This window comes from Pelecanus crispus, chromosome 4, assembly GCF_030463565.1.
Source record: "Pelecanus crispus isolate bPelCri1 chromosome 4, bPelCri1.pri, whole genome shotgun sequence".
Classification (NCBI taxonomy): Eukaryota; Metazoa; Chordata; class Aves; order Pelecaniformes; family Pelecanidae; genus Pelecanus; species Pelecanus crispus.
This window is the reverse complement of record NC_134646.1, coordinates 26,428,692-26,448,232: the sequence shown is the minus strand read 5'-3', so window position 1 is coordinate 26,448,232 and position 19,541 is coordinate 26,428,692. Positions and strand designations below refer to the sequence as shown.

General features: G+C 44.5%; 1 protein-coding gene across 1 annotated transcript; it reads left to right on the top strand.

Annotated features, from left to right (window-relative positions):
- Positions 1-302: 302 nt before the first annotated feature.
- LOC104035354 (transmembrane serine protease 11E) lies at positions 303-19,234 on the top strand. Its single transcript, XM_075709367.1, is given in 11 exon segments — positions 303-338; positions 1,583-1,684; positions 10,636-10,759; positions 11,912-12,027; positions 12,448-12,515; positions 14,110-14,273; positions 15,250-15,288; positions 16,978-17,158; positions 17,386-17,651; positions 18,520-18,662; positions 19,073-19,234. Coding segments are annotated over 11 exon segments (1,401 nt in total).
- The last annotated feature ends 307 nt before the right edge of the window (positions 19,235-19,541 follow it).

Here is a 19,541-nt window from a genome sequence, read left to right as displayed (position 1 = left end):
AGTATTGTCAGTACAAAAAGATACACAGACACCTTGTGCAGAGAGGGGACCACTGACCAGTATTATTACATCCTTAATCAGTTTGGTGCCTTCCTGCCATGAAACTAGGGCTGGAAGAGCTTTTTAGTGCCCTAAAAAGCCTCCTCAGTTTAACCTCTTTCCTTAAGCAGCAATAGGGTTTTTTGCCTGTAGGTGAGACTGTTCAGAGATTGCTGTGAAGCCTCTGTGTCATGCATTCTTCCACCTGTGCCACAAGTGAGTCACACGAAAGGGCTCTATCTAAGGATCATGGGCTGCCTGGAATGAATGTGTCTTTGCACCACCTACACATGGGTCAGGTAATCATATGACACCTGATACTCTACCCTTGGAAATTGTCACCTTCTAGCTAGGCTTCTGACTGCATGTCTCTTGCACATCTGGACTGACATAATAGAAGTGTTCCTATAGTATGGGATGGCAATGCAGCTTCTAGTTGAAGTATTGAGAAGCAATTACGTTATGTGCATCATTAGCAACTGTATTCATTGTGTTTCATAACAAATTTTGCTGAGACATTGACTGAATCCGAATTATGAGAAGCTGAGGCATATCTTTAGCCTGCGTTTCATTCAAAAGAAGCTGGCCTTCCCAGAAAGGCAGTCTTCCTGTTACTTGGTTAATGACTCGATATAAGGTGGAAGGAAGAGCTCCAACCATGTAAGATGTATTTGCATCAGTGTATTACTAAGCTGGTGATCCCTGAGCTGTAGAGGGGTCAAATGAAGGTCATTAAGGTGGAGGAAAAGAGTCCCTAGATGTTAGAAACTTTATTGCAGCAAAGCAAAGCAAATATGTGCCACACATGTATCTTGTTGTGATGTTCTGTCATCTTTATTTCCCTTCTGAAACCTGTGTGTAAGGCTATGTGGGCTTATATATCTTCTAGTAAGTTTGGTGAAACTGAGAAAACTTAAAATTGAAAAAAAGGTTCCCAAGAAAAGATTGAGAAAGGCTACTTTAGGTTAGAGTTTGTGATAATTGACTTGCCAGTTAACTTGCTGTAACTAGCACAAGTAGAAATGCTTATCTAAACAACCTGCAAATATTTATATCACAAATGTTTATGACCTAGAAGAATTTTTCCAGGACAGAAATGTCTGTGTGGCTAGGTGACCACAATCAAAATTGATGTCTAAGGAGAAAGAAGAATGACAAACTTGAATGTAGCTGCTGTTATGGAGGCAAGTTCTTGTCTGGCCAAATGTGTATCTGACCTGGGACTGAACATTGTCTCTGTAGAACATGCAAATTTTCTGTGTTGGTCCTGCCCATAACTTCTGATTTGTGTTTAATTATACCAAAGAAGGAAATAAACTCTGCGTCCTTGCAAAATTTTCATGGCTCTTCTGATTCGGGGTGTTGCAGGGTGTAGTTAATGCTCTGAAAAGGCTTCAGGATTCCTGGATGAAAGGTGTGATGAAAGAAGTGTATTGTTATTGTTTTAGGGGAGGAATCATGCTACTGGGTAAGCCTCTGTCACTGAGACTTGCTGGACTTGTTTGTTCTGACTTGCCTATGACTCCTTTCTTTCCTAATTCAGGAGATAAAGCCTCAAGTCTATGCTGAGATGCTGCACAGTGCCTTGTGGCGTTAGGGACAGTGTATCTCCCAGACAGAAGAGCTTCTTGCTGACCTCTCAGTGGTACCCAGAGGTAAGTGCTGCAGCCTTCTGACTTGCTCCTTGGTAGTTTGAGTAGTGTGGCTATACTATGCAAAGATTATAGGGCAGTTCGAGCTTTGACCCAAGGGCATGGGGAGAATGGCACTAGCTCTGAGCTTACTTCTGATTTCAGCTGCCTTCCATGCATTGGTAATCCTTCTGATATTTCACCCTTTCTCCTCACCCAAAATGTATTTGTTTTCTGAGAATTCCCCAGCTCCTCTACAGCATGGTATGGTGACAAATGAAGGTCACCATATGGCCACTGAAAGTTGTGGTAGGGGAGCAGGTGAGAGTCATCTCACTGCGCCCTGACTCTGGTCTGCCATTTGTGCTAGTGTGGTTAGAATGTGTTGCAGTCACAACCGCTGATCCAGTAGCATGGTACAAGAGGGTGAGTGGAGTAAAGTAGATGAAAGTAGCTTCTTGTGCTCTTGTTTATTTTCATAGGCTTTGTATGCAGCTAGTGAAGTGTTAATCTGTGCAGAATCAGCTTGGAAACACACCAAATCTGGCACCAGATCATTTTACCCACCCTGCCTTGGAATGAAAATCAAACTGAAACCCCAGAGACCGTAACTGCTTGTTTGGTGTCTCGCTTCTGGAATAGATTTCAACCAGTCAAAGCAGGACAAAGGGAGGCAGAGCTATTTTCAAGGGCTGAGAAGCAGAGGACTACTGCTATATTCTGGAACTGCCAAACTAACAGAATAAGGTACTTGTCTGTGACCAATGCAGCTGGAAGTGGGAATCTGAGAGGTAAAGATGATGTAGAAGTTGCAGGACCTTATCATCCTAAACTGATTGCAATCAGTGGCCATGTACTTAATATTTCCTTTACAGTGGGTTGGCCTCTTACATGTTCATGCAGATTGTAAAGTCCTTATGTAGTGAGTAGCCCTCCTAGTTCTACTAAAGCTTATATCAGAACATTGGAGTCTTTCTCAAGATGTTGGCTGTGGCAGTCAACAGCTATTGATCAAGGATATTTCAGTTATCAGCATTACAGTTATGTCCCACAGACTGTTGTAGTAGTATGGGAGGCTAGGTCTATCCCAACAGTCAGAGAGCTCATAACCTCCAAAAAGCTGTACGCAGAATGGATGAAAGAGTAAGAAACAACAAACCTTTTGTGCTGATTGCAAAGGTGATCAAGTAATCAGGGAAGCCTGTACAAGCAGCATTTTGGCATCATGGATATAGTTACTGGTAAGCTCTGAGTTAACACATCCCAAAGACTGCCCTTGAATCTTGATGCAAATGACAAGAACTGTATTTGGAGCGGTTGTCTTTGCCCAGCTGAAGTGTGCTCCTGGGAAGCAGCAAGACCTTGGTAGAATTGGATAGTTAAGGGGAGGAGCTCAATTAGTAAGTGGCAAGTACATTAGTGATGCTTTATCTGACTGCAGAGGGGTGGCATGCAGCATCTACTGTTTTTGTGGGATGTTCGAGGGTGTGGGGAGATGAAGCTGATTCAGCGTGACGCATAGAAGAACACACACATTTTGTTTCCCTCAGCAGATCCCTTCAATGTTTGGAAGTCTTCCATTGTATCAGAATAGCTTTGGGAGATAACAAACATTGAGTAATTGTGGTGGGTTGACCCTGGCTGGGTGCCAAGTGCCCACCAAAGCCACTCTATCACTCCCCTTCTCAACTGGACAGGGGAGAGAAAATATAACGAAAAGCTCATGGGTCAAGATAAGGACAACAAGAGATCACTTGGCAATTACTGTCACAGGCAAAACAGACTCAGCTGGGGGAAAATCGCTTTAATTTATTGCCAATCAAAACTGAGTAGGATAATGAGAAATAAAAACTAAATCTTAAAACACCTTCCCCCCGTAGCCCCTCCCTTCTTCCTGGGCTCACCTTCACTCCAGATTTTCTCTACCTCCTCCCCCACCCCCCCTCCCCGCCCCGAGCAGCACAGGGGGATGGGGAATGAGGGTTGCTGTCAGTTCATCAGCGTGGGGTCCCTCCCACGGGAGACAGTCCTCCATGAACTTCTCCAACATGGGCCCTTCCTATGGGCTACAGTTCTTCATGAACTGCTGCAGTGTGGGTCCCTTCCACAGGGTGCAGTCCTTCAGGAGCAGGTTGCTCCAGCGTGGGTCCCCTGCGGGGTCACAAGTCCTGCCAGCAAACCTGCTCTGTCATGGGCTCCTCTCTCTCCACAGGCCCACAGGTCCTGCCAGGAGCCTGCTCCAGTGCAGGCTTCCCACAGGGTCACAGCCTACTCCGGGCATCCACCTGCTCCAGCGTGGGTTCCTCCCCAGGCTGCAAGTGGGTATCTGCTCCATCACGGACCTCCATGGGCTGCAGGGGCACAGCCTGCCTCACCAGGGTCTTCACCACAGGCTGCAGGGGAAGCTCTGCTCTGGTGCCTGGAGCACCTCCTCCCACTCCTTCACTGACCTTGGTGTGTGCAGCAGAGTTGTTCCTCTCACATATTCTCACTCCAGCTGCAGTTTGTCTCCCCGTGGTTTTTTGGTTTGGTTTTTTTTTTTCTTTCCCCCCCCCCTCTTAAATATGTTATCACAGGGGCACTACCTTGGCCAGCAGCAGGTCCATCTTGGAGCCAGCTGGTATTGGCTCTGTTGGACATAGGGGAAGTTTCCTGTAGCTTCTCACAGAAGCCACCCCTGTAGCGCTCCTGCTACCAAAACCTTGCCATGCAAACCCAGTACAGCGATTGAGGCTGGTAGGTAACTGACCTCAACCAAACAAGGGTCTTGCAGTACTTAGGCAGGCACTAGCTGCTTCTATTTCAATGCCCAAAGTAGCAGATGTTGTTGTCCCACTCTCTTAGAAGTGTGTTTCCTGAGCATGCCACAAGAGCAGAGAAGTGTTAGGTTGGTGTCATTGCTTGTGGCAAAGGTGGGAGTGGAATTAGCATGTCTTGCTTCGTGGCTCTGTGCTTTTGCTACAGGACTCCTAGACTAAGCCAGATGTTATTTCAGTTGCTGCCATTCCCAGCCACCTTGCCGAGGTAGATAACTTCATGGACCTAGTCTGGATTTTCAAATTGCACTCACCAGGCCAGCAAATTAATCTGTTCAGTTGTTTTGTGAAAGGTCCCATTTCTAGGAAGAGCGAGTGTAGGGATGTGCCTGAATTCATCTTTGAATGGAAAAACTGGTCATAGCTATAAATATGGAGAGACTCTCACCAGCAGATGTGTCACCCAAGCTCTGCCACTGACTCTTCTGAGAGTATTGGAATATCAGTGAGCAGGGGTATAATAGCAAAAAAAAAAAAAAAAAATTATTATAGGAAGACAGCAGCAGATCAGATAGAAGAGGTTGCATGTTTTCTTCTATGCCAAGCGTGGCAAAACACCTTCAGTAAACAGCTGGTGCCAGAAAACATGGTTTAGATTCATCTAAAAGCAAATCTAGGTTGGGGTGCTATGAGGGCTTAGCTTAAGAAGTCAAAAAACGTCAAGGGCAAATCTGTAAAATAGAACAGGGTAGCTATTCCCTGCTTATCCAGCAGCTCATGGACTAGGGCCTTTCTTAGGACACAGATGATAAAGTTACATTTCATTTTCTTGTCCAACTGACATTTTCTGATCAGTTTTCTGGTATTGTTCTTACTGAGGCTTTTGATAACGCACAGTAGCTCAACCACAAGAGATGGATAAGCTCAATATAGTAAATCAAATCCTGTCAGGCAGAGGTGGGAGCTGAACTTTCATCACTTGCATTGTGAATGAACATAGTAACCTTTTAGGGAGTTTGGTACAGGATGAGAGAGGAAAAACAGCTTGTCACCTATGTATTGTACTTGTCTTTTTGCTTTTGAGTAAATGTTCTGAATTGGAAGGTAACGAATTCATTTGGGGTTGATCAGAAATCCAACCTGAAATCCTATCTGTTTTCTCCTTGGTTTCACAAGGAAGACCAGACAATCCGTAAAATTTCAGTACAACTCTTCCTCCTAATGTGCCAATAACTATTAATGTAGCTTTATTTCTTGCTGTATTTAACTTATCTTAATATCTTGTATCGAGGCTTGATTTAATATATCTCTCTCTAGACATAACTTTACTGTGTTTAAAATAGCTATGTTTGTATAGAATTAAGTTATTTCCAAAATAGTTCATTTGGATGATTTTTTTTCAGTATGGAATAACTTTTTAGTGATCAAAACACATTCTTTGGCTCTGAGCCAAGGTGTGTAAACTACGAGACTTAACAGTTTGCATTTCCAGACCCAAATGAACTGTGATATGAAATTGTCAGATGCTGCTGTCTCCGTGGATTGTTTTGGGCTCTTTGGGAATGAAGCATATTTTAAATGAGAACAGGGATTGCTGGAGGGAGGTCTAATGTTCATCTGTGGATAATATTGCAAAGATAAGCAGTTCTGTATTGAACCAAAAGATCTTGGGTTTGAAACTTCTTGCTAATTCACTGCAGACTGAAAGCTGCCAGACACAGACCGTGAGGAGGTGGTTTTCAGAGCAGAGAGGACTCAGCCTTTGAGGTCTCCCAGTGGAGTCTGGCTTCTGATCTCTTGTTAAGGTTTGCTCTTGAGGAATGAATGTTATCCTCATCCTTGCTGGAGGATGAATACATTGGTGTTACCTGAATTCCCCTGTCTGCCCCCCTGAGAGTTAATTTGCAGCTTACTGGGCAGTAAAAAAATCAAGGCGTGTGGTATAAGGAAGCAAGAAATGTGAGGCTGTACAAAACGCCTGACTCTGGAAGGCATCTACACAGACAGCTGTGCTATTGGGGGTCTTCTGAGGAGATCGCCTGTCCATTAAGCAGTGCCTCTTTGCCACAAGAAGAAAGAAAGGATGCACCTATGGTTGAAGGCGATGAGATCATCTCTGCCCCTGAATTCATCAGCACCACAGAGGATCAGTGTTTCACTGGCCAACAGTGAGTGTTGCTGGGTGGACCAGAGTTTTCTTGCGTACTAGAGTGTAGAGAAGACTATGCAGAAGTCTGATTCCTAAATAGGGGGATCTATCTGCCACTGAACTATTTAACTACAGAGATGGATGTCCCAGGCAGAGGAATCCCTGTCAGGTGGTTACTCTCATAGAGCATGACAGTCCTGCCCTCCATGGCATAATAGCAAAAAGGCTGGGGGGGGCAAAGGAGCTACTTGGAGGTATAACGTGTGTGATCAATAACTGAATGCTATGACTGGACATAACCTGAACAAGAACTGTCTGTCATAAACATCCTAGTAGGTCTCAGCAGAAGCAGGCTCAAAAACAGAGCTAGTTGTGAGTATGTTCTTTTGTGAATGCAGACCCTAGCATAACAGTGTCAAAGGCACTCCTGGAAATATATGCTGCTCTAATACAAACAATATACATTTGGTGTTGCCTGCACTCGAGCTGTTCTTCAGAGTAAAGGATAGCCGATTTGGGGCCAAACAAGACCATCTGTTCCCTGCATTCATGCCAATTCCTGAAATGGGTGGTAGAAGATTAGGTATTTCCTAAAAAGCTAAAAACAGGAGAGTTTTTCTTTCCCAACCCTTCTGCACAACTGCTGACTAGCATGTCTGCTGATAAAATAGACATTAAAAAAATGGGGGCTGCTGAGCTGGGTCCTGCACACAGGCATCATAGTTGAAGGATACATACTGGTAATTGTACACTGTGGGAGGTGATGAGACTTGGTGCTTCCATTGCACGAGAGATTTTTTTTTTCCCAGCTGTTCTGGTGCTTATCTTAGCAAGATGGAAGTTGAGAGCATCCTGCTAAAGGGAGGAAACTGTTTTGGATTTGAAGAGGTATTTCCACTTTAATTTGTATGTCCTATATACAAATTAATTACCTAGATGAATGTAGAAATATATGGAAGTGCTTCCTTTAGACAGTTTTCTTAAAAAATTTTAAAGTGAAATCAATATCAGAAGTGGAGGAGGTTTTTATTCCTCATCTCCTATGTTTCCATTTTCCCCAGCACTGCAGCAGTTCCTAAGGTGTCTGTTTCCCCTTGCAAGTCTGTGTGACCTGTGGAGAGCAAGCACTTCTGAAATGTTGGAGAAGGGGATCTGTGTCCCAGTGTCTGTTGATGTAGTTGGTATTTGCACGAAAAGGAAAGAGACAGTTTGAAATGGAGGATGGTGCTGCTGGTCAGAGCACGAGTCCCACAGGCAGTGAGATCTTTGTTTCTCAAGGGCGAGTCTTAAGCTTTTGTATCTTGGGCATAAGGCCACGTCTTGAGGAAATCTGTCTGCATACAGTTCAAGGAAGCTGGCGGTTATGAAACAGGAGTACTGTTGCCTCAGTATCTGTGGAGTCAGCCATACGTCGTCAGGGCTGTGCCATGTGTTCTCTGTGTCGAGATATGGAGGGATGTTGCTCTGATTGCCGTTCAGGTGGAAGTGCACTGGGGTGGGGACAGCTGAAGCACAGGGAACCAGTCTGATGGCATGCGCTCAGGCTGGAGAGCAAAAGCTCTCCAGTGAGGAGAGCAAAGTCAGATGCTAAAGCAGAACCTTTAAAACATGAGAGGTGGTTAGCTAAGAAGGAGCAGAGGCATATTGCCATGGTGGGCTGTTCTGGTTAGCCAAGGGGCTTGCCCTCAAGGGCAGTAATTGGATGCCCATGAGGTATGCTGCAATTCCATGACCTGGGACTGTGAAAGATCTCAAGCTGTGAGATGAGGATAGGAATGCTCTATGGGAGGCTGCAGCATGTTAAAGAAACTGAGGCAGGATAGTCCCACTGGTGTTAGGTTTTTATCAGAATTTCTGCATCTGTTAAACCCTCGGGGTAATGGATAGAATATATGGTGAAGGTCTAGATGGCAAGAAGTCAAGGCCTCTGTGGAACCAGTTGAGCTCTAGTGTGTGTATATTACGTGCTTACTGCAACTTGCAGTTTCCAAAGAAAGTAATCTTGGCCAGCCTGGGCTTTCAGACTCCTACCAACTGCCCTACAGTCTCTTTTGGAGAGCCTTGCAATCAGGGGACTGAGCCAGTCTAGTGGGAAGACAGCTAGATTTAGGGAAAACTTGGACTGTGTGTTGCCAGAACATAACTTTGCCCAAATAAAGCAGGCACAACAGAAGGAGAGGTACTAGGCTTCTCCATAGCATGTGACTCTGAAGCAGAAGGCTTGATCCTGGTCACCTGTCCTGTGTATTTTGGTAACTAAGCTGCTGCTTGTGACAGCCTGCAGTTGTGGTGCTGGCTGGAGCTACCCTGTTTAACTTTTTCTTTCCAGTATGCCACCTGTTTGAGTGGGTAAAAACTTGCCTGCTTCCCTTCCTAAGCAATGGACAGGGATACCTGCCAGCACTGTTCACTAGCCAAAACCAAGCTTTTATGTGAGGAGATTAAACTCCTGGAGGGAGTTTGCTTTGGAGTTGTTTCCAACTTCCCTGTCACTTGCTGAGCACACCATCACTATGTGCAGACTTGTCAGCTGCTTCATCTGTGGCTCTATCTCCCCCCAACCCCTCCCGTTTGCTTTGCTTACCATCTCTTCCTTGTACCTTTGCTCAGGTTTCTTACCCTCAGGACAGAGTGTATAACCCCATTCTGCTCTCCCACCACTTCACTGTCTTTTGCTGTCTTGCTGCCCCCTCAGCTCATTTCCTAAGATGGAGCCTCTGCTGATATCCTGCTCTGTTTTCACTGTGATTTCTTCTTTGCCACCTTGTAGTCAGAAAACCTGCAAAGACTTTCTCTCTCTGCCTGCTTTTCTGCCACTTCCTGCCCCTATTTTCACAGATGTTGCTCAGAAATGGCTGTGCCATAGGCCTGAAAAGGGGAAAATAGCATTTAGTGTGTCTGGTCCACAGCAATACAAACATGGATCAGTGGGTGTAAAACAGCATGGTGATGAGCCAGCTGCGTTCCTCCTCCCCAGAGCTGGCTGCTGCCATTTGTCACTCCAAGCACCTTTGAGAGATTATCCCATGTGTTTTTCTGATACCCTGTACTAATGCCGACCGTGATGTAGAGATTTAGTGCGTGGCATGACAACAATTACTACAGTGTGCTGTGGAATTATTTGGGATCTGAAATAATTGTGCTTAAGGCTTTGCATCATCCTACAACAAAGCTACTGAGGACGTGCAAAAAAGCAGTTTTCCTAACGTTCTCTTGTTTAATGCTGCACAGGAGGACATAAGTGGAGGAGAAAGGCTTATGTGCCTTTTTCTGTGTGTGAGTTAAGTTCCCAACCCTTTTACAGGTCTGCTGTTGGCTTTCAGCAAGTCACGAAGTCTGGGTCTTGTTGCCATATCACATTTACACATGAGTAGCTATTTCTCTCCCCTCTGACGGACTGTCTGGCAGGAGACAGGATGCAATCTCTTACAACGTATGTGTGCTTTTGGTGCAATGAAACCCAAGCCCTGTAGGGGATCGATAAATGTTACTACTCATACCAACTAAAAATAACTCAAAGCTGTATGTTATATGGCATCTCTGGTAGTCAAGAGTATCCTTGGTGCAGAAGTTATTTCATCAGTCATGAATTATTACATTTATGTTCAGTTTAAGCACCTGCATGGTCAGTCAGCTGCACTTGAAATCTGTGTAATATTTCTTGATGGGAAATTGTCTCTACTAGCAATAGCTGCACAACCCTAGGCTTTTCTCAGGGGTGCATGTGAGGCAACAGGGGCAAGTCAGAACACAGGAAATTCTGACTAAAGAAAAACTTTTTCCATGAGGTTGTCAGAGACTGGACCAGGACTCCTGAGAGACTGGGGGATCCTTGGAGATACTAAAACCTTGACTGGACAAAGCCTGTTGCAACCTGCTGTAGGGGGATCTGGTTTGAGCAGAAGGTCAGACCCACAGGGTCCAGATGGTCCTTCCCAACCTACCTCATTCTGTGAGGTTTGCCAGCTGAGCTAAGCTGTGCCAGGTATGATTTGGCTCAGGATGCGCTATTGTCTTTGTAATAGGGTTTAATTTTTCCATGTTGTTTTCTTCAATGCAGGTAGTGATCCAGATGGACAGAGCAACGAAGCGTATAGAGCCATGGAAAATAGCAGTCATCGTTGTGTCTGTGATAGTAGGCTTAGCCCTCGTCATTGGCTTGATTGCATTTTTTTTGTGCCATGGTAAGTGCACCACTCTGTTGTCACAAGTCTGCAGGAATCTGTTATGTTTCACTTGCTATTGTGGTCTTGCCTGATGATTTACATATACAATTCACCCCTGGTATAGAATCCACATGAGAAAACTTACTAGCCCCTATTCAAGATCTGAATTGATTAGAAAACCTGCAATAATACTTAAAATATCATTTAATTGAAGCAGGGATTTAAGTTTTGTCCCTCGTTTTGTTTCTTGTCTTGTCCTGGTGCTTCCACCATCCACGGTTAACCAAAGGCTAGGAGTCTTCTGTGTAAGCCGGGGTGTGTCTAGTACTCGGGCTATGCATAGTATGCTTGGCCTTGAACAGGGTTTTTGCAGAAACTGGACCTGGCACCTCCAGCTGAGGATATTCCAGAAAGAGAGAGGGCAGAGGTTTAGGCTTTTTGGAGCCCAGGAGTCAGTCCTGGTTGCCGAGGGCCCAGTTTCAGTAGCAGATGAATGAAGCCAAGCCGTTCCATTCACAGCCTCTGAGATACCAGTTTGAGGGGTTTTGAAATGCCTTCCTGCTGGGATGGAACTAATTGTGTTGCCGTCACAGCTCACCAAAAGTCAACAAGGCTGTGGCTTCCATTAGGACACTAGACAGAGCAGTGGCAGAGCTACAGCTTAGCTTTGATTTTTGCTGACTGTGTTATGGGGTCCCTCTCTGCCATTCACCCAAGAGCCAGATTAAATCTAAACTTAACCTGACTACTGAATGGATGCAAACAGCTCTGGGTCACCTGCCGCTCAGAGGGGCAGGGACATGGCAGAGTGCAGCTAGGGAGGAGTGAGTGTGTCTACTCAGTCAGAAGGGACGTATGTGGCCTGGTGTGTCTGGTGCTGTGCTCACCTCAGGCTGATGAGAAGATGGTCCCCAGAGAAATGTTTTAGTGGGTATAATTTAGAGCTACTTGGGATGGTCCTCAAAGTAGAAATGACCCCTAGCTGGTCCATGGAGCAACAAGATGGTCCAGAGCCCCCTTTTCCCAAAGTGCTGCTAAAGCTGTAATTCCACGGCTGACAGTGTCACAGCCAGAGACTGGGAGCCTTACTTGTGCCATGCTCTGTGAGGTGCTGTGCATGTTGGAATTGTACTGAAGGAGATCAGCCACCTTTCCTTTTCTTCTCTGTAGATCAGGACCGATATTACAATGTGTCTTTTGTAATCACCAATGTCAAGTACAGCTCTCAATATGAAAGGCAAACCACAGAAGAGTTCAGGCACCTGAGCGAAGAGATTGAAACCATGGTAAGCTGTTTCTCTGTTTGTGCCTGACTGCGAAGAGTCCTGCAACTGTGTGATTTGACATAAAGAGTCAGAAGTGATTGTGCCTCATCCTTATGCGGCTGGCTTTACCTTTCAACCTTGCTGTAGTGGGTTAAAGATGCATTGCTGACTGTGTGCAAGCAGATGGTAAGCACAGGTGCTGTCTGTTCCAGCAGCCCTGTGCTGGAATAGGCACCCACAGAGGAGAAGGGACAGCAAAATCAGCTAGCTCAGCTGTTTATTTTGGTTCTGCATCCTCTGATGGAAATGTGGTGGTAGCTTTGATGTAGAGGTGGAGACCTGAAGGCATTTTTCTGTGTTCCAGAGGCTCATGAGACTGTTATATCTTGAGAGCATGTACATATTACAGGTGTATTTTAACACACTCTCTTCCTTTAACAGATATCTGCAGTGTTCAAGGGGTCCTTTCTAAGTAAAAGGTACATCAGGTCCCATGTTGTGAGTCTAAGGTAAGTAATGTGAAGGTCAGGAATAAGCAGGGATGTGGTAAATATCCTTTCTTCCTACCCCTTGACCATATGGAGCATGCCTGGTTGTTTATGCTTGGATTACACCAGCAGGATGACTAAGTCTTGGCTGGTTGTCGCTCTCCTTCAGTGCTCACAACACTGAGGGCTTGGTTACCTTCAGAGGTCAGCAAGGAAGAGAAATTTGGCCTTATACTTCTGCAGATTGATTACCTGAACACCAGTTGTTTGTGGCTGTGGTGCAGTAACTGAATTACTAGGTGATCCCAGTCTTCACTACTTGTTAAGGGCTTGAGAGATGCAGAGGCAGCTCTTTAGTCCACTTAATGCTTTCCGTGGAAGCTCAGGCTGGTGTTTACCCCTTTGCGTGGTGTACAGCAGGAGGTGAATATTCTCCTCCCTCTCTGAAAAGATCTGAAGGAATAAATGATTCCACTGTGAGATACCTGGATACAGAGTTGAGGGAAGGAGACAAGTGGGACATACAGGTATAAAGGTCCTGTGTGAGAATTTTTAAGTCTTTCTTCTCTCTGCAGTAATTATGTATCGCTCTCAGTGATAAGAGCCATCACTTCCCTCTCCTTCACATTACTTTGGTTTGGAGTTATATTTCTGTAAGGCTCAATTCTGCTGTGGAAGATTTTTCCCTAGAGAGCAAAGAATGCCAGACTTCCCACAAATGTCCTTCACAGCACTTCTGGGCTTTCTTGCCTTTACCTGTCTCTAGATGGAATGAGCAATTTCCTTAAACTGTTCTACATTGTTTTCTGCTGCTGGTTTCTTCCACAAGCCTCCCATACTGTATATCAACTGAAATTACAGTACTTGGGAGCTAGACTCCAAGCAACCTTTTTACACCTTTTAGGTTGACCAAACAGCGTATCTCTTCCAAACTTGTTTTCACTACAGATACCTTGTTGTGCAACTAGGCACTGGACCAGCTTAGCTACATCTCTGCTGTCTTTCCCTCTAGGCTTCAGTTGGTTTTCCTTTAGACTGTTAGTCTAAAATATTGGGCCCAATATTTTTTTTTACTGACAGTAAGTGATCATGCCTCGCCCTGATAACTCAAACTATTGAGGTTTTTGTCTGTAGATTCAATGGAGCTAACTGGCCAATAAATGGACAAGTGACTTAAATGGAAAGAAATGCCAAAAGACCTTTTTAGCTTCTGTGGCTCTAAACTGGGTTTTTGAATGGCTGTTAGGAATGGCCTGTTTGGTACCTGTTGAAGGGTTTTAACTTGCTGTATTGTTCCTACTGCCATCTGTGTCCTACTGACTATGAGCTGCATGGAGGCCAAAGGGAGTGATCCCTCCTTTCCTTTGCAGCTGTACTGCTTATAATAGTTCCCAGAAAATTCCCTCTGATCATTGTTATAGCGAGAACCAAGCCTTTTGCTGCCTGCTGACACGTCATCATCTTCCTTTACTTGTGCACAGCTATGCTATTTGTTCTATACATCTGTGCAGACCAGACCTGTTCTTGTATAAAGGTGGCAGATGGTGCAAAGCAGAACAAAGAGGATTAGTGGGCAAAGAGAGAATGACACCACTTTGTTTTTGTTGGTTTGCAGCCCAGATCCTGGTGGAGTGCTTGTGTCTGTTGTTCTGGTATTTAAATTTGCCTCTGCTGACAGTAGGGCAACAATCTGGGGTCGTGTCAACCTTGTGTTACACAAAAGGCTAAAACCAAATTCCATGTCCTTGAATGTTGACCTGTCTACCCTTAGACTCACAGGTAAGTGCCTTAGGTTTGTGTTTTTAGCTTGGAATTTGTTCCTCATACTTTGCTGTTCTTAGTGTAATGAGTTTCACATTAGTATGCAAATATGGGCTATTCTTGTTTTCTTTTGCCTTCTCAAAATTGTGTGCTATGGCTGACAGCCTGGGAACTTGGAAGAAGTAGCATGAAAAGAATTAAAGCATACTGGCACTGATTTATGAGTGTGAGCTCTCCTCTGTGCATCAGAGGCTCTCTCTGTCTGACCTAGCTGTTGAATGAGAAAATTCCCCCCCAGTTCATCAAAAAAGGCCCAACTTTGTGACCATGGGTTCATAGATTGCTTTAAGGTACACAGTGAATTGAACAAGAACCTATATCACCAGGTACTGAAATGCAGAGTCCTCAAGCTATTAAAAAAAAATGTAAGGCTGAGATTTTTCCCTTCTCCACCCCCTGCCATTTCCTTTGCATATTTGACAGATTGCTGTAGCAAGCGTTCATAACAAAACCCTGAGGTTCCCTGGGCAGTAATTCGCTCCCATGAATCTGTTGCTGGTTACCATCAGAGTCTGGCAGATGGTTTTTTGTAGGAAAGAAATCAGTAGTGTTACACTTTAGCTCCAGTCAATCCCAGCACTGAGGATTTGTGAAGACTGTTTTGACTGCCTTGCCATACTGAATCTGAACAAATGCATGTAGGCGTTTATATTGTGCACAACTGCCAGCACGTGTAGATGTTACTTTGGACCTATTTGCAGTCTTCTGCTGCTTTTGTTAGCTTTGAGCTAAGGCAAGAAAGATGTATCCTTTGGCCTTACAGAGGCTTAATTGAACTTCTCCAACAGAGCAAATTACTCCTTTTACTGTACTGTCTCTCCATGCAGCAATGTAAGTCATTTAATTTGTGTTTGCTGGGTACAGGGTACTAGTCTGTGCTAGATCACATAGCAGTATGCGATATACTCACTGTGGTGTTTGCTTTTCATTTCAGAGTTGAGTAGGGAAAAGGGAGATAACCTTTTAAACAACTGTAAGTACAAATGCTTTATAGAAAAGGTCCAGGGATATGGTGCTATAGGTTCTTTGCTTAGAAGATTCTTATGCTTTTGAGATGCAAGTTGAAAAAATAACTTGTTAAAGATACTAGAGCAGTAGACAGTGCATGAGCCAGGGAAGACTTCAGCTCATTTTCTTGCAGTCAGGCTGGCTCTGTAGTGTTTGCAGAATCAGACATTCTGACTTGGTGGTGGGAAGTGCTTGCTTTAACATTGGTTATGGGAAGTAGGGGCATTGCTGTTAGTGAACTTTGCACAAGGACTGCAGTTGCTGTGGGCCAAGATTCTTGCTGGAATCCTTCCAAAAACATTTTTCCTCCTGCCCCCTCCTCCCTGCAGAAAGGTTTGGCAATGGCAGTCTGTCAGATTTGAGCTAAACCTTGCAATATACAGGGAAAGGCCAGAGGGTGGGACAGGGAGAAGAGCCGTCTGCAGTGAGAGCAAGGCTAGTGGCGCAGCCCTGGAGAGAGGCAGGTTCTCAGTCCCTCTCCTGTTCTGTGCTCCCCTGTGAGGTCTTAAAGCTCCTCTGGAAACAGGCATAGGTCCCCTCCCAGGGGACTACATCAGTCACCTGCATGGTCTTGGAGCCTTTGCATGTTAGCTTTCCATCTTTAAGTGCACTCTCAGAATTAACTGGTTTGGATCTAACTTTTTTCAGCTGAGTAATACATGACTCTGCTGTTGGCACAGTGGCTATAACTAAACTGCTGGAGGAAGAGGACACTATTTTTTTTGTTGCTGTTGTCAAGGCTGACCTGGAGGTGACCTGACAAAATCCTTTCTTTATTTGCTTAGTTTGTGGGTGGGTTTTTTGTCTGGATTTGTGGGTTTTTGCAAACTAGTCTTCAGTGCAATGTTACACATAATGGGAAGATTGCCTCCACTGAGTTCACAAGTAATGTGCAGCATCTGTCTTGTGCATATTTTGGTGGTGATCTGTGTATTCAAGCTTAGAGCTCCCCTGGTGTGGTTGTTGTTTATGTGGGGTTCCTCAGTATTTTCATACTCATTAAGAGTCTTTTTAAAAAAAAACAAAAAAACAAAAAAAAAACCAAAAAAAAAAAACCCAAAAAAACACCAAAGCAAACTAAGGATGTTCTTTTTTCATAAAATACTGAGAGGTTTAGTCTTTAGATGAAGCTTACACGCCATTATTATGAAAGCTGTATGACTGTAAATGCTTAGGTTAATTATCAGTGCATGTCTTTGTGCCTAATATTCTATGTGTGCACCTATATGCACAGACACACTAATGGCTATGTATGTTACCTTTCCCTCTGTACAGCTCTGGTCGAATATCAAAACAAAGCAAGGTTTGTAGGGGCAATTATTTTTTTTAGCTTGGTAAATAGTTACAACTGGGGAAAATAAACAGTGTCTCAGATGTACAGCTTTCAGTTCCCATGATCTTGTGTGTCTGAAAACTGGCTTAATGAAAAAGTAGTGATGCTTCTGCCAAACTTCTCTGTTTACCACATCTATCCTGAGATGCTTGTAACCATGACACTTGTTTTCCCTGCTACTGAAGTCACTGCTTTAGGTTAAGGCTGTCTCTTGACACCCCTGCCCTGTTATGCCTGCACATGCAGCTGTGTGGGCCCTTCCCAAAGCAACACCCTGATTTCCCTCAGTCAGCTAAAGTGGAGCTGCCTTTTCTTTGACAGGCTGTGGAATACGAAGTCAAACATTCTCCTTCACAGGAGTGGAGAGAATAGTTGGCGGGCAGCGTGCGCAGGATGGAGAATGGCCATGGCAGGCTAGTATTCAGCTTGATGGGACCCATCGCTGTGGTGCATCAGTGATCAGTAATAAGTGGCTAGTGACTGCAGCCCACTGCTTTAGAGGGTAAGTCATCAGCACCTTTCTGATTCTGTAGGCCTTAGGACTCTTGGGCCACGAAAAGTCAGAGCACCCACTAACATCAGTATCTGCTGAAAGATAATGAAGTTTGGCTCTTCTCTGTCCTGTTAGGCAAACCTGGCCACATTGTGTTTTGATGGTTAAATGGAGAGCTAAGGTCCCTTGGGGATCTTGTTTTGTGCGGCTGTGACATAACTTCAAATATCTTGCAGAGGAAGAGATCCTCAGAGGTGGACTGCCAGCTTTGGAATACTGCTGAGACCTCCAAAACAGAAAAAATTTGTCCGAAGAATTATCATTCATGAAAGATACAGTGACTTTGTCCTTAATCATGAATATGATGTGGCTGTTGTGGAACTTGCCTCTGCTATTGAGTTCACGAGTGATGTGCACAGTGTCTGTCTTCCTGAACCACCTCATGTTTTCCCAGAGAACACTTCCTGTTTTGTCACAGGTTGGGGAGCTTTGCAGAATGATGGTGAGTGTCTCTTGCCTTCCCATGCCTTGTCACACATGTATCTGAGAAGACTGCTGTTAGTTTAATGGGGATTTTGTTTATTTTGGGTTCCTTAGAGTTGGTGTTTCAAAAGTGCATGTGCTAACGATACGCTTGTGGACTTAGTTTGCTGCTTTTCTTTTGGCTTGGTCAGTGGATTGGAATATGGGGGAAAGACCCTACAGGTTAGCCTTACAGGAGTAAGAGCAGCTTTTTTTTGTTGCTGCATGCATTGTGCTGGTTGAATACATTCTGTTCTCTGTTCCCACTGGCCCAGTCCCTCTGGGTTTAGCTCTGACATGATTTCTTTTGCCACTCAGCTTTGTCATAGATGTATCATGACAGTTTTCATCAGTAACTCTCTTCGGTCATAAATCAGGCTTCAGTTCATCTAATGACTTGAGTGAGCTTCATTCAAATGAGTCCGTGTCAGTGAGGTTAGAGAAGATGGGACTATAAATCTACTTATGAGAGCCTCTTGGGATGTGTACTGATTGTCTAGAGCTACATTGTGGTTAACCAAAGGGGTCTTTCTAATGATATCAAGGACATATCTTGTAGCCTACAGTTGAATTCAACACTGAAACATGTAGAAAAATCCCTTTGCCTGTTATGCTAAAGAGCATCTGGTGAGGATAAAAGATGGAGAAGAGTTATGTTTGGAAACTAGTGAAGGACTTTGGGGATGGAGGGGACGGGACAGGACTTTCTTCTTCCTGAGACATTGTCTGGGTAGCTCCCTTCATTGCCTCTAATGGCAGAAAAGCTGTAGGAAAATCTGGCTACTCCGAATTATTGAGCATTTTAGGTTGTGTACCCTGTCTGCAAATTACAATGACGCTTCTTCTAGGCTATAGTGTTAATGAGCTTCGACAAGCGGAAGTGAAAATTATAAGCACTACGACTTGTAATAGAAGACAAGGGTATGGTGGAGCAGTAACACCTGGAATGTTGTGTGCTGGACACTTGGAGGGGCAGGTGGATGCCTGCCAGGTAAGTTTCTTCATAGGTGATAGTAAAAAGGAAATAGGTGGGGTGGGAGATGATATTTCCTAGAAATAAAATATACTTTGGGGAATCTTGATTTAAGTTTATGGGGTTCAGTATTTTGACAGCTGTAAATGAAGAGCTTCATGGCTCATGGGCTGAAGTCTGCACTTCGGTGCTTAGGGTTTATATATAATGCACATCTGAGAATACAGGTGTGAGGGTGTGGAGTGGCAGAGACTGAATTAGACATAGACTGTCAGCCTGGCTTGTCAGTAAAATGCATGGAGGTTGAATTATAGCTGTAGTCTAGAGACAAATATCTGTCAGTTGTAACAGAACAATTTGAGTCTTGCTGCATTAGTGAGGTGAACATTGTTTACTTTGTTCCTGCCTGTTGACATTTTTCTCCTTAGGGTGACTCTGGTGGGCCACTGGTGCATGCGAACTCCAGAGGAATCTGGTATCTTGTAGGAATAGTGAGCTGGGGAGATGAATGTGGCAAGCCGAATAAACCAGGAGTATACACACGAGTGACTTACTATCGAAACTGGATCAACTCCAAAACAGGCATCTGAAACCTGCAGCGAGTTAAGTTCTGTGGGCTGCGTACGGCTATTCCTGACACATTCTGCTCTGTGGTTACCCTCTAGGCAGCTGCTGGCTTAGCTTGTGGTCATGTATCAAGTTCCAGCAAGCTCAGAGTAGTCTAGGTCTTGAAATTGGTTTGGCCTACAGCCAGATAGGAATGGACTTGATCCACGTGACAGCTGTTTGTTCAGGAAGTACTCTGTCAAAGGGACAACTATATGCAATATACTGACCCTTTTTTCTCCGTGGCCGAAGGTCTTGGGTCCTACTTTTATACCCAGGCAAAGCATTTGA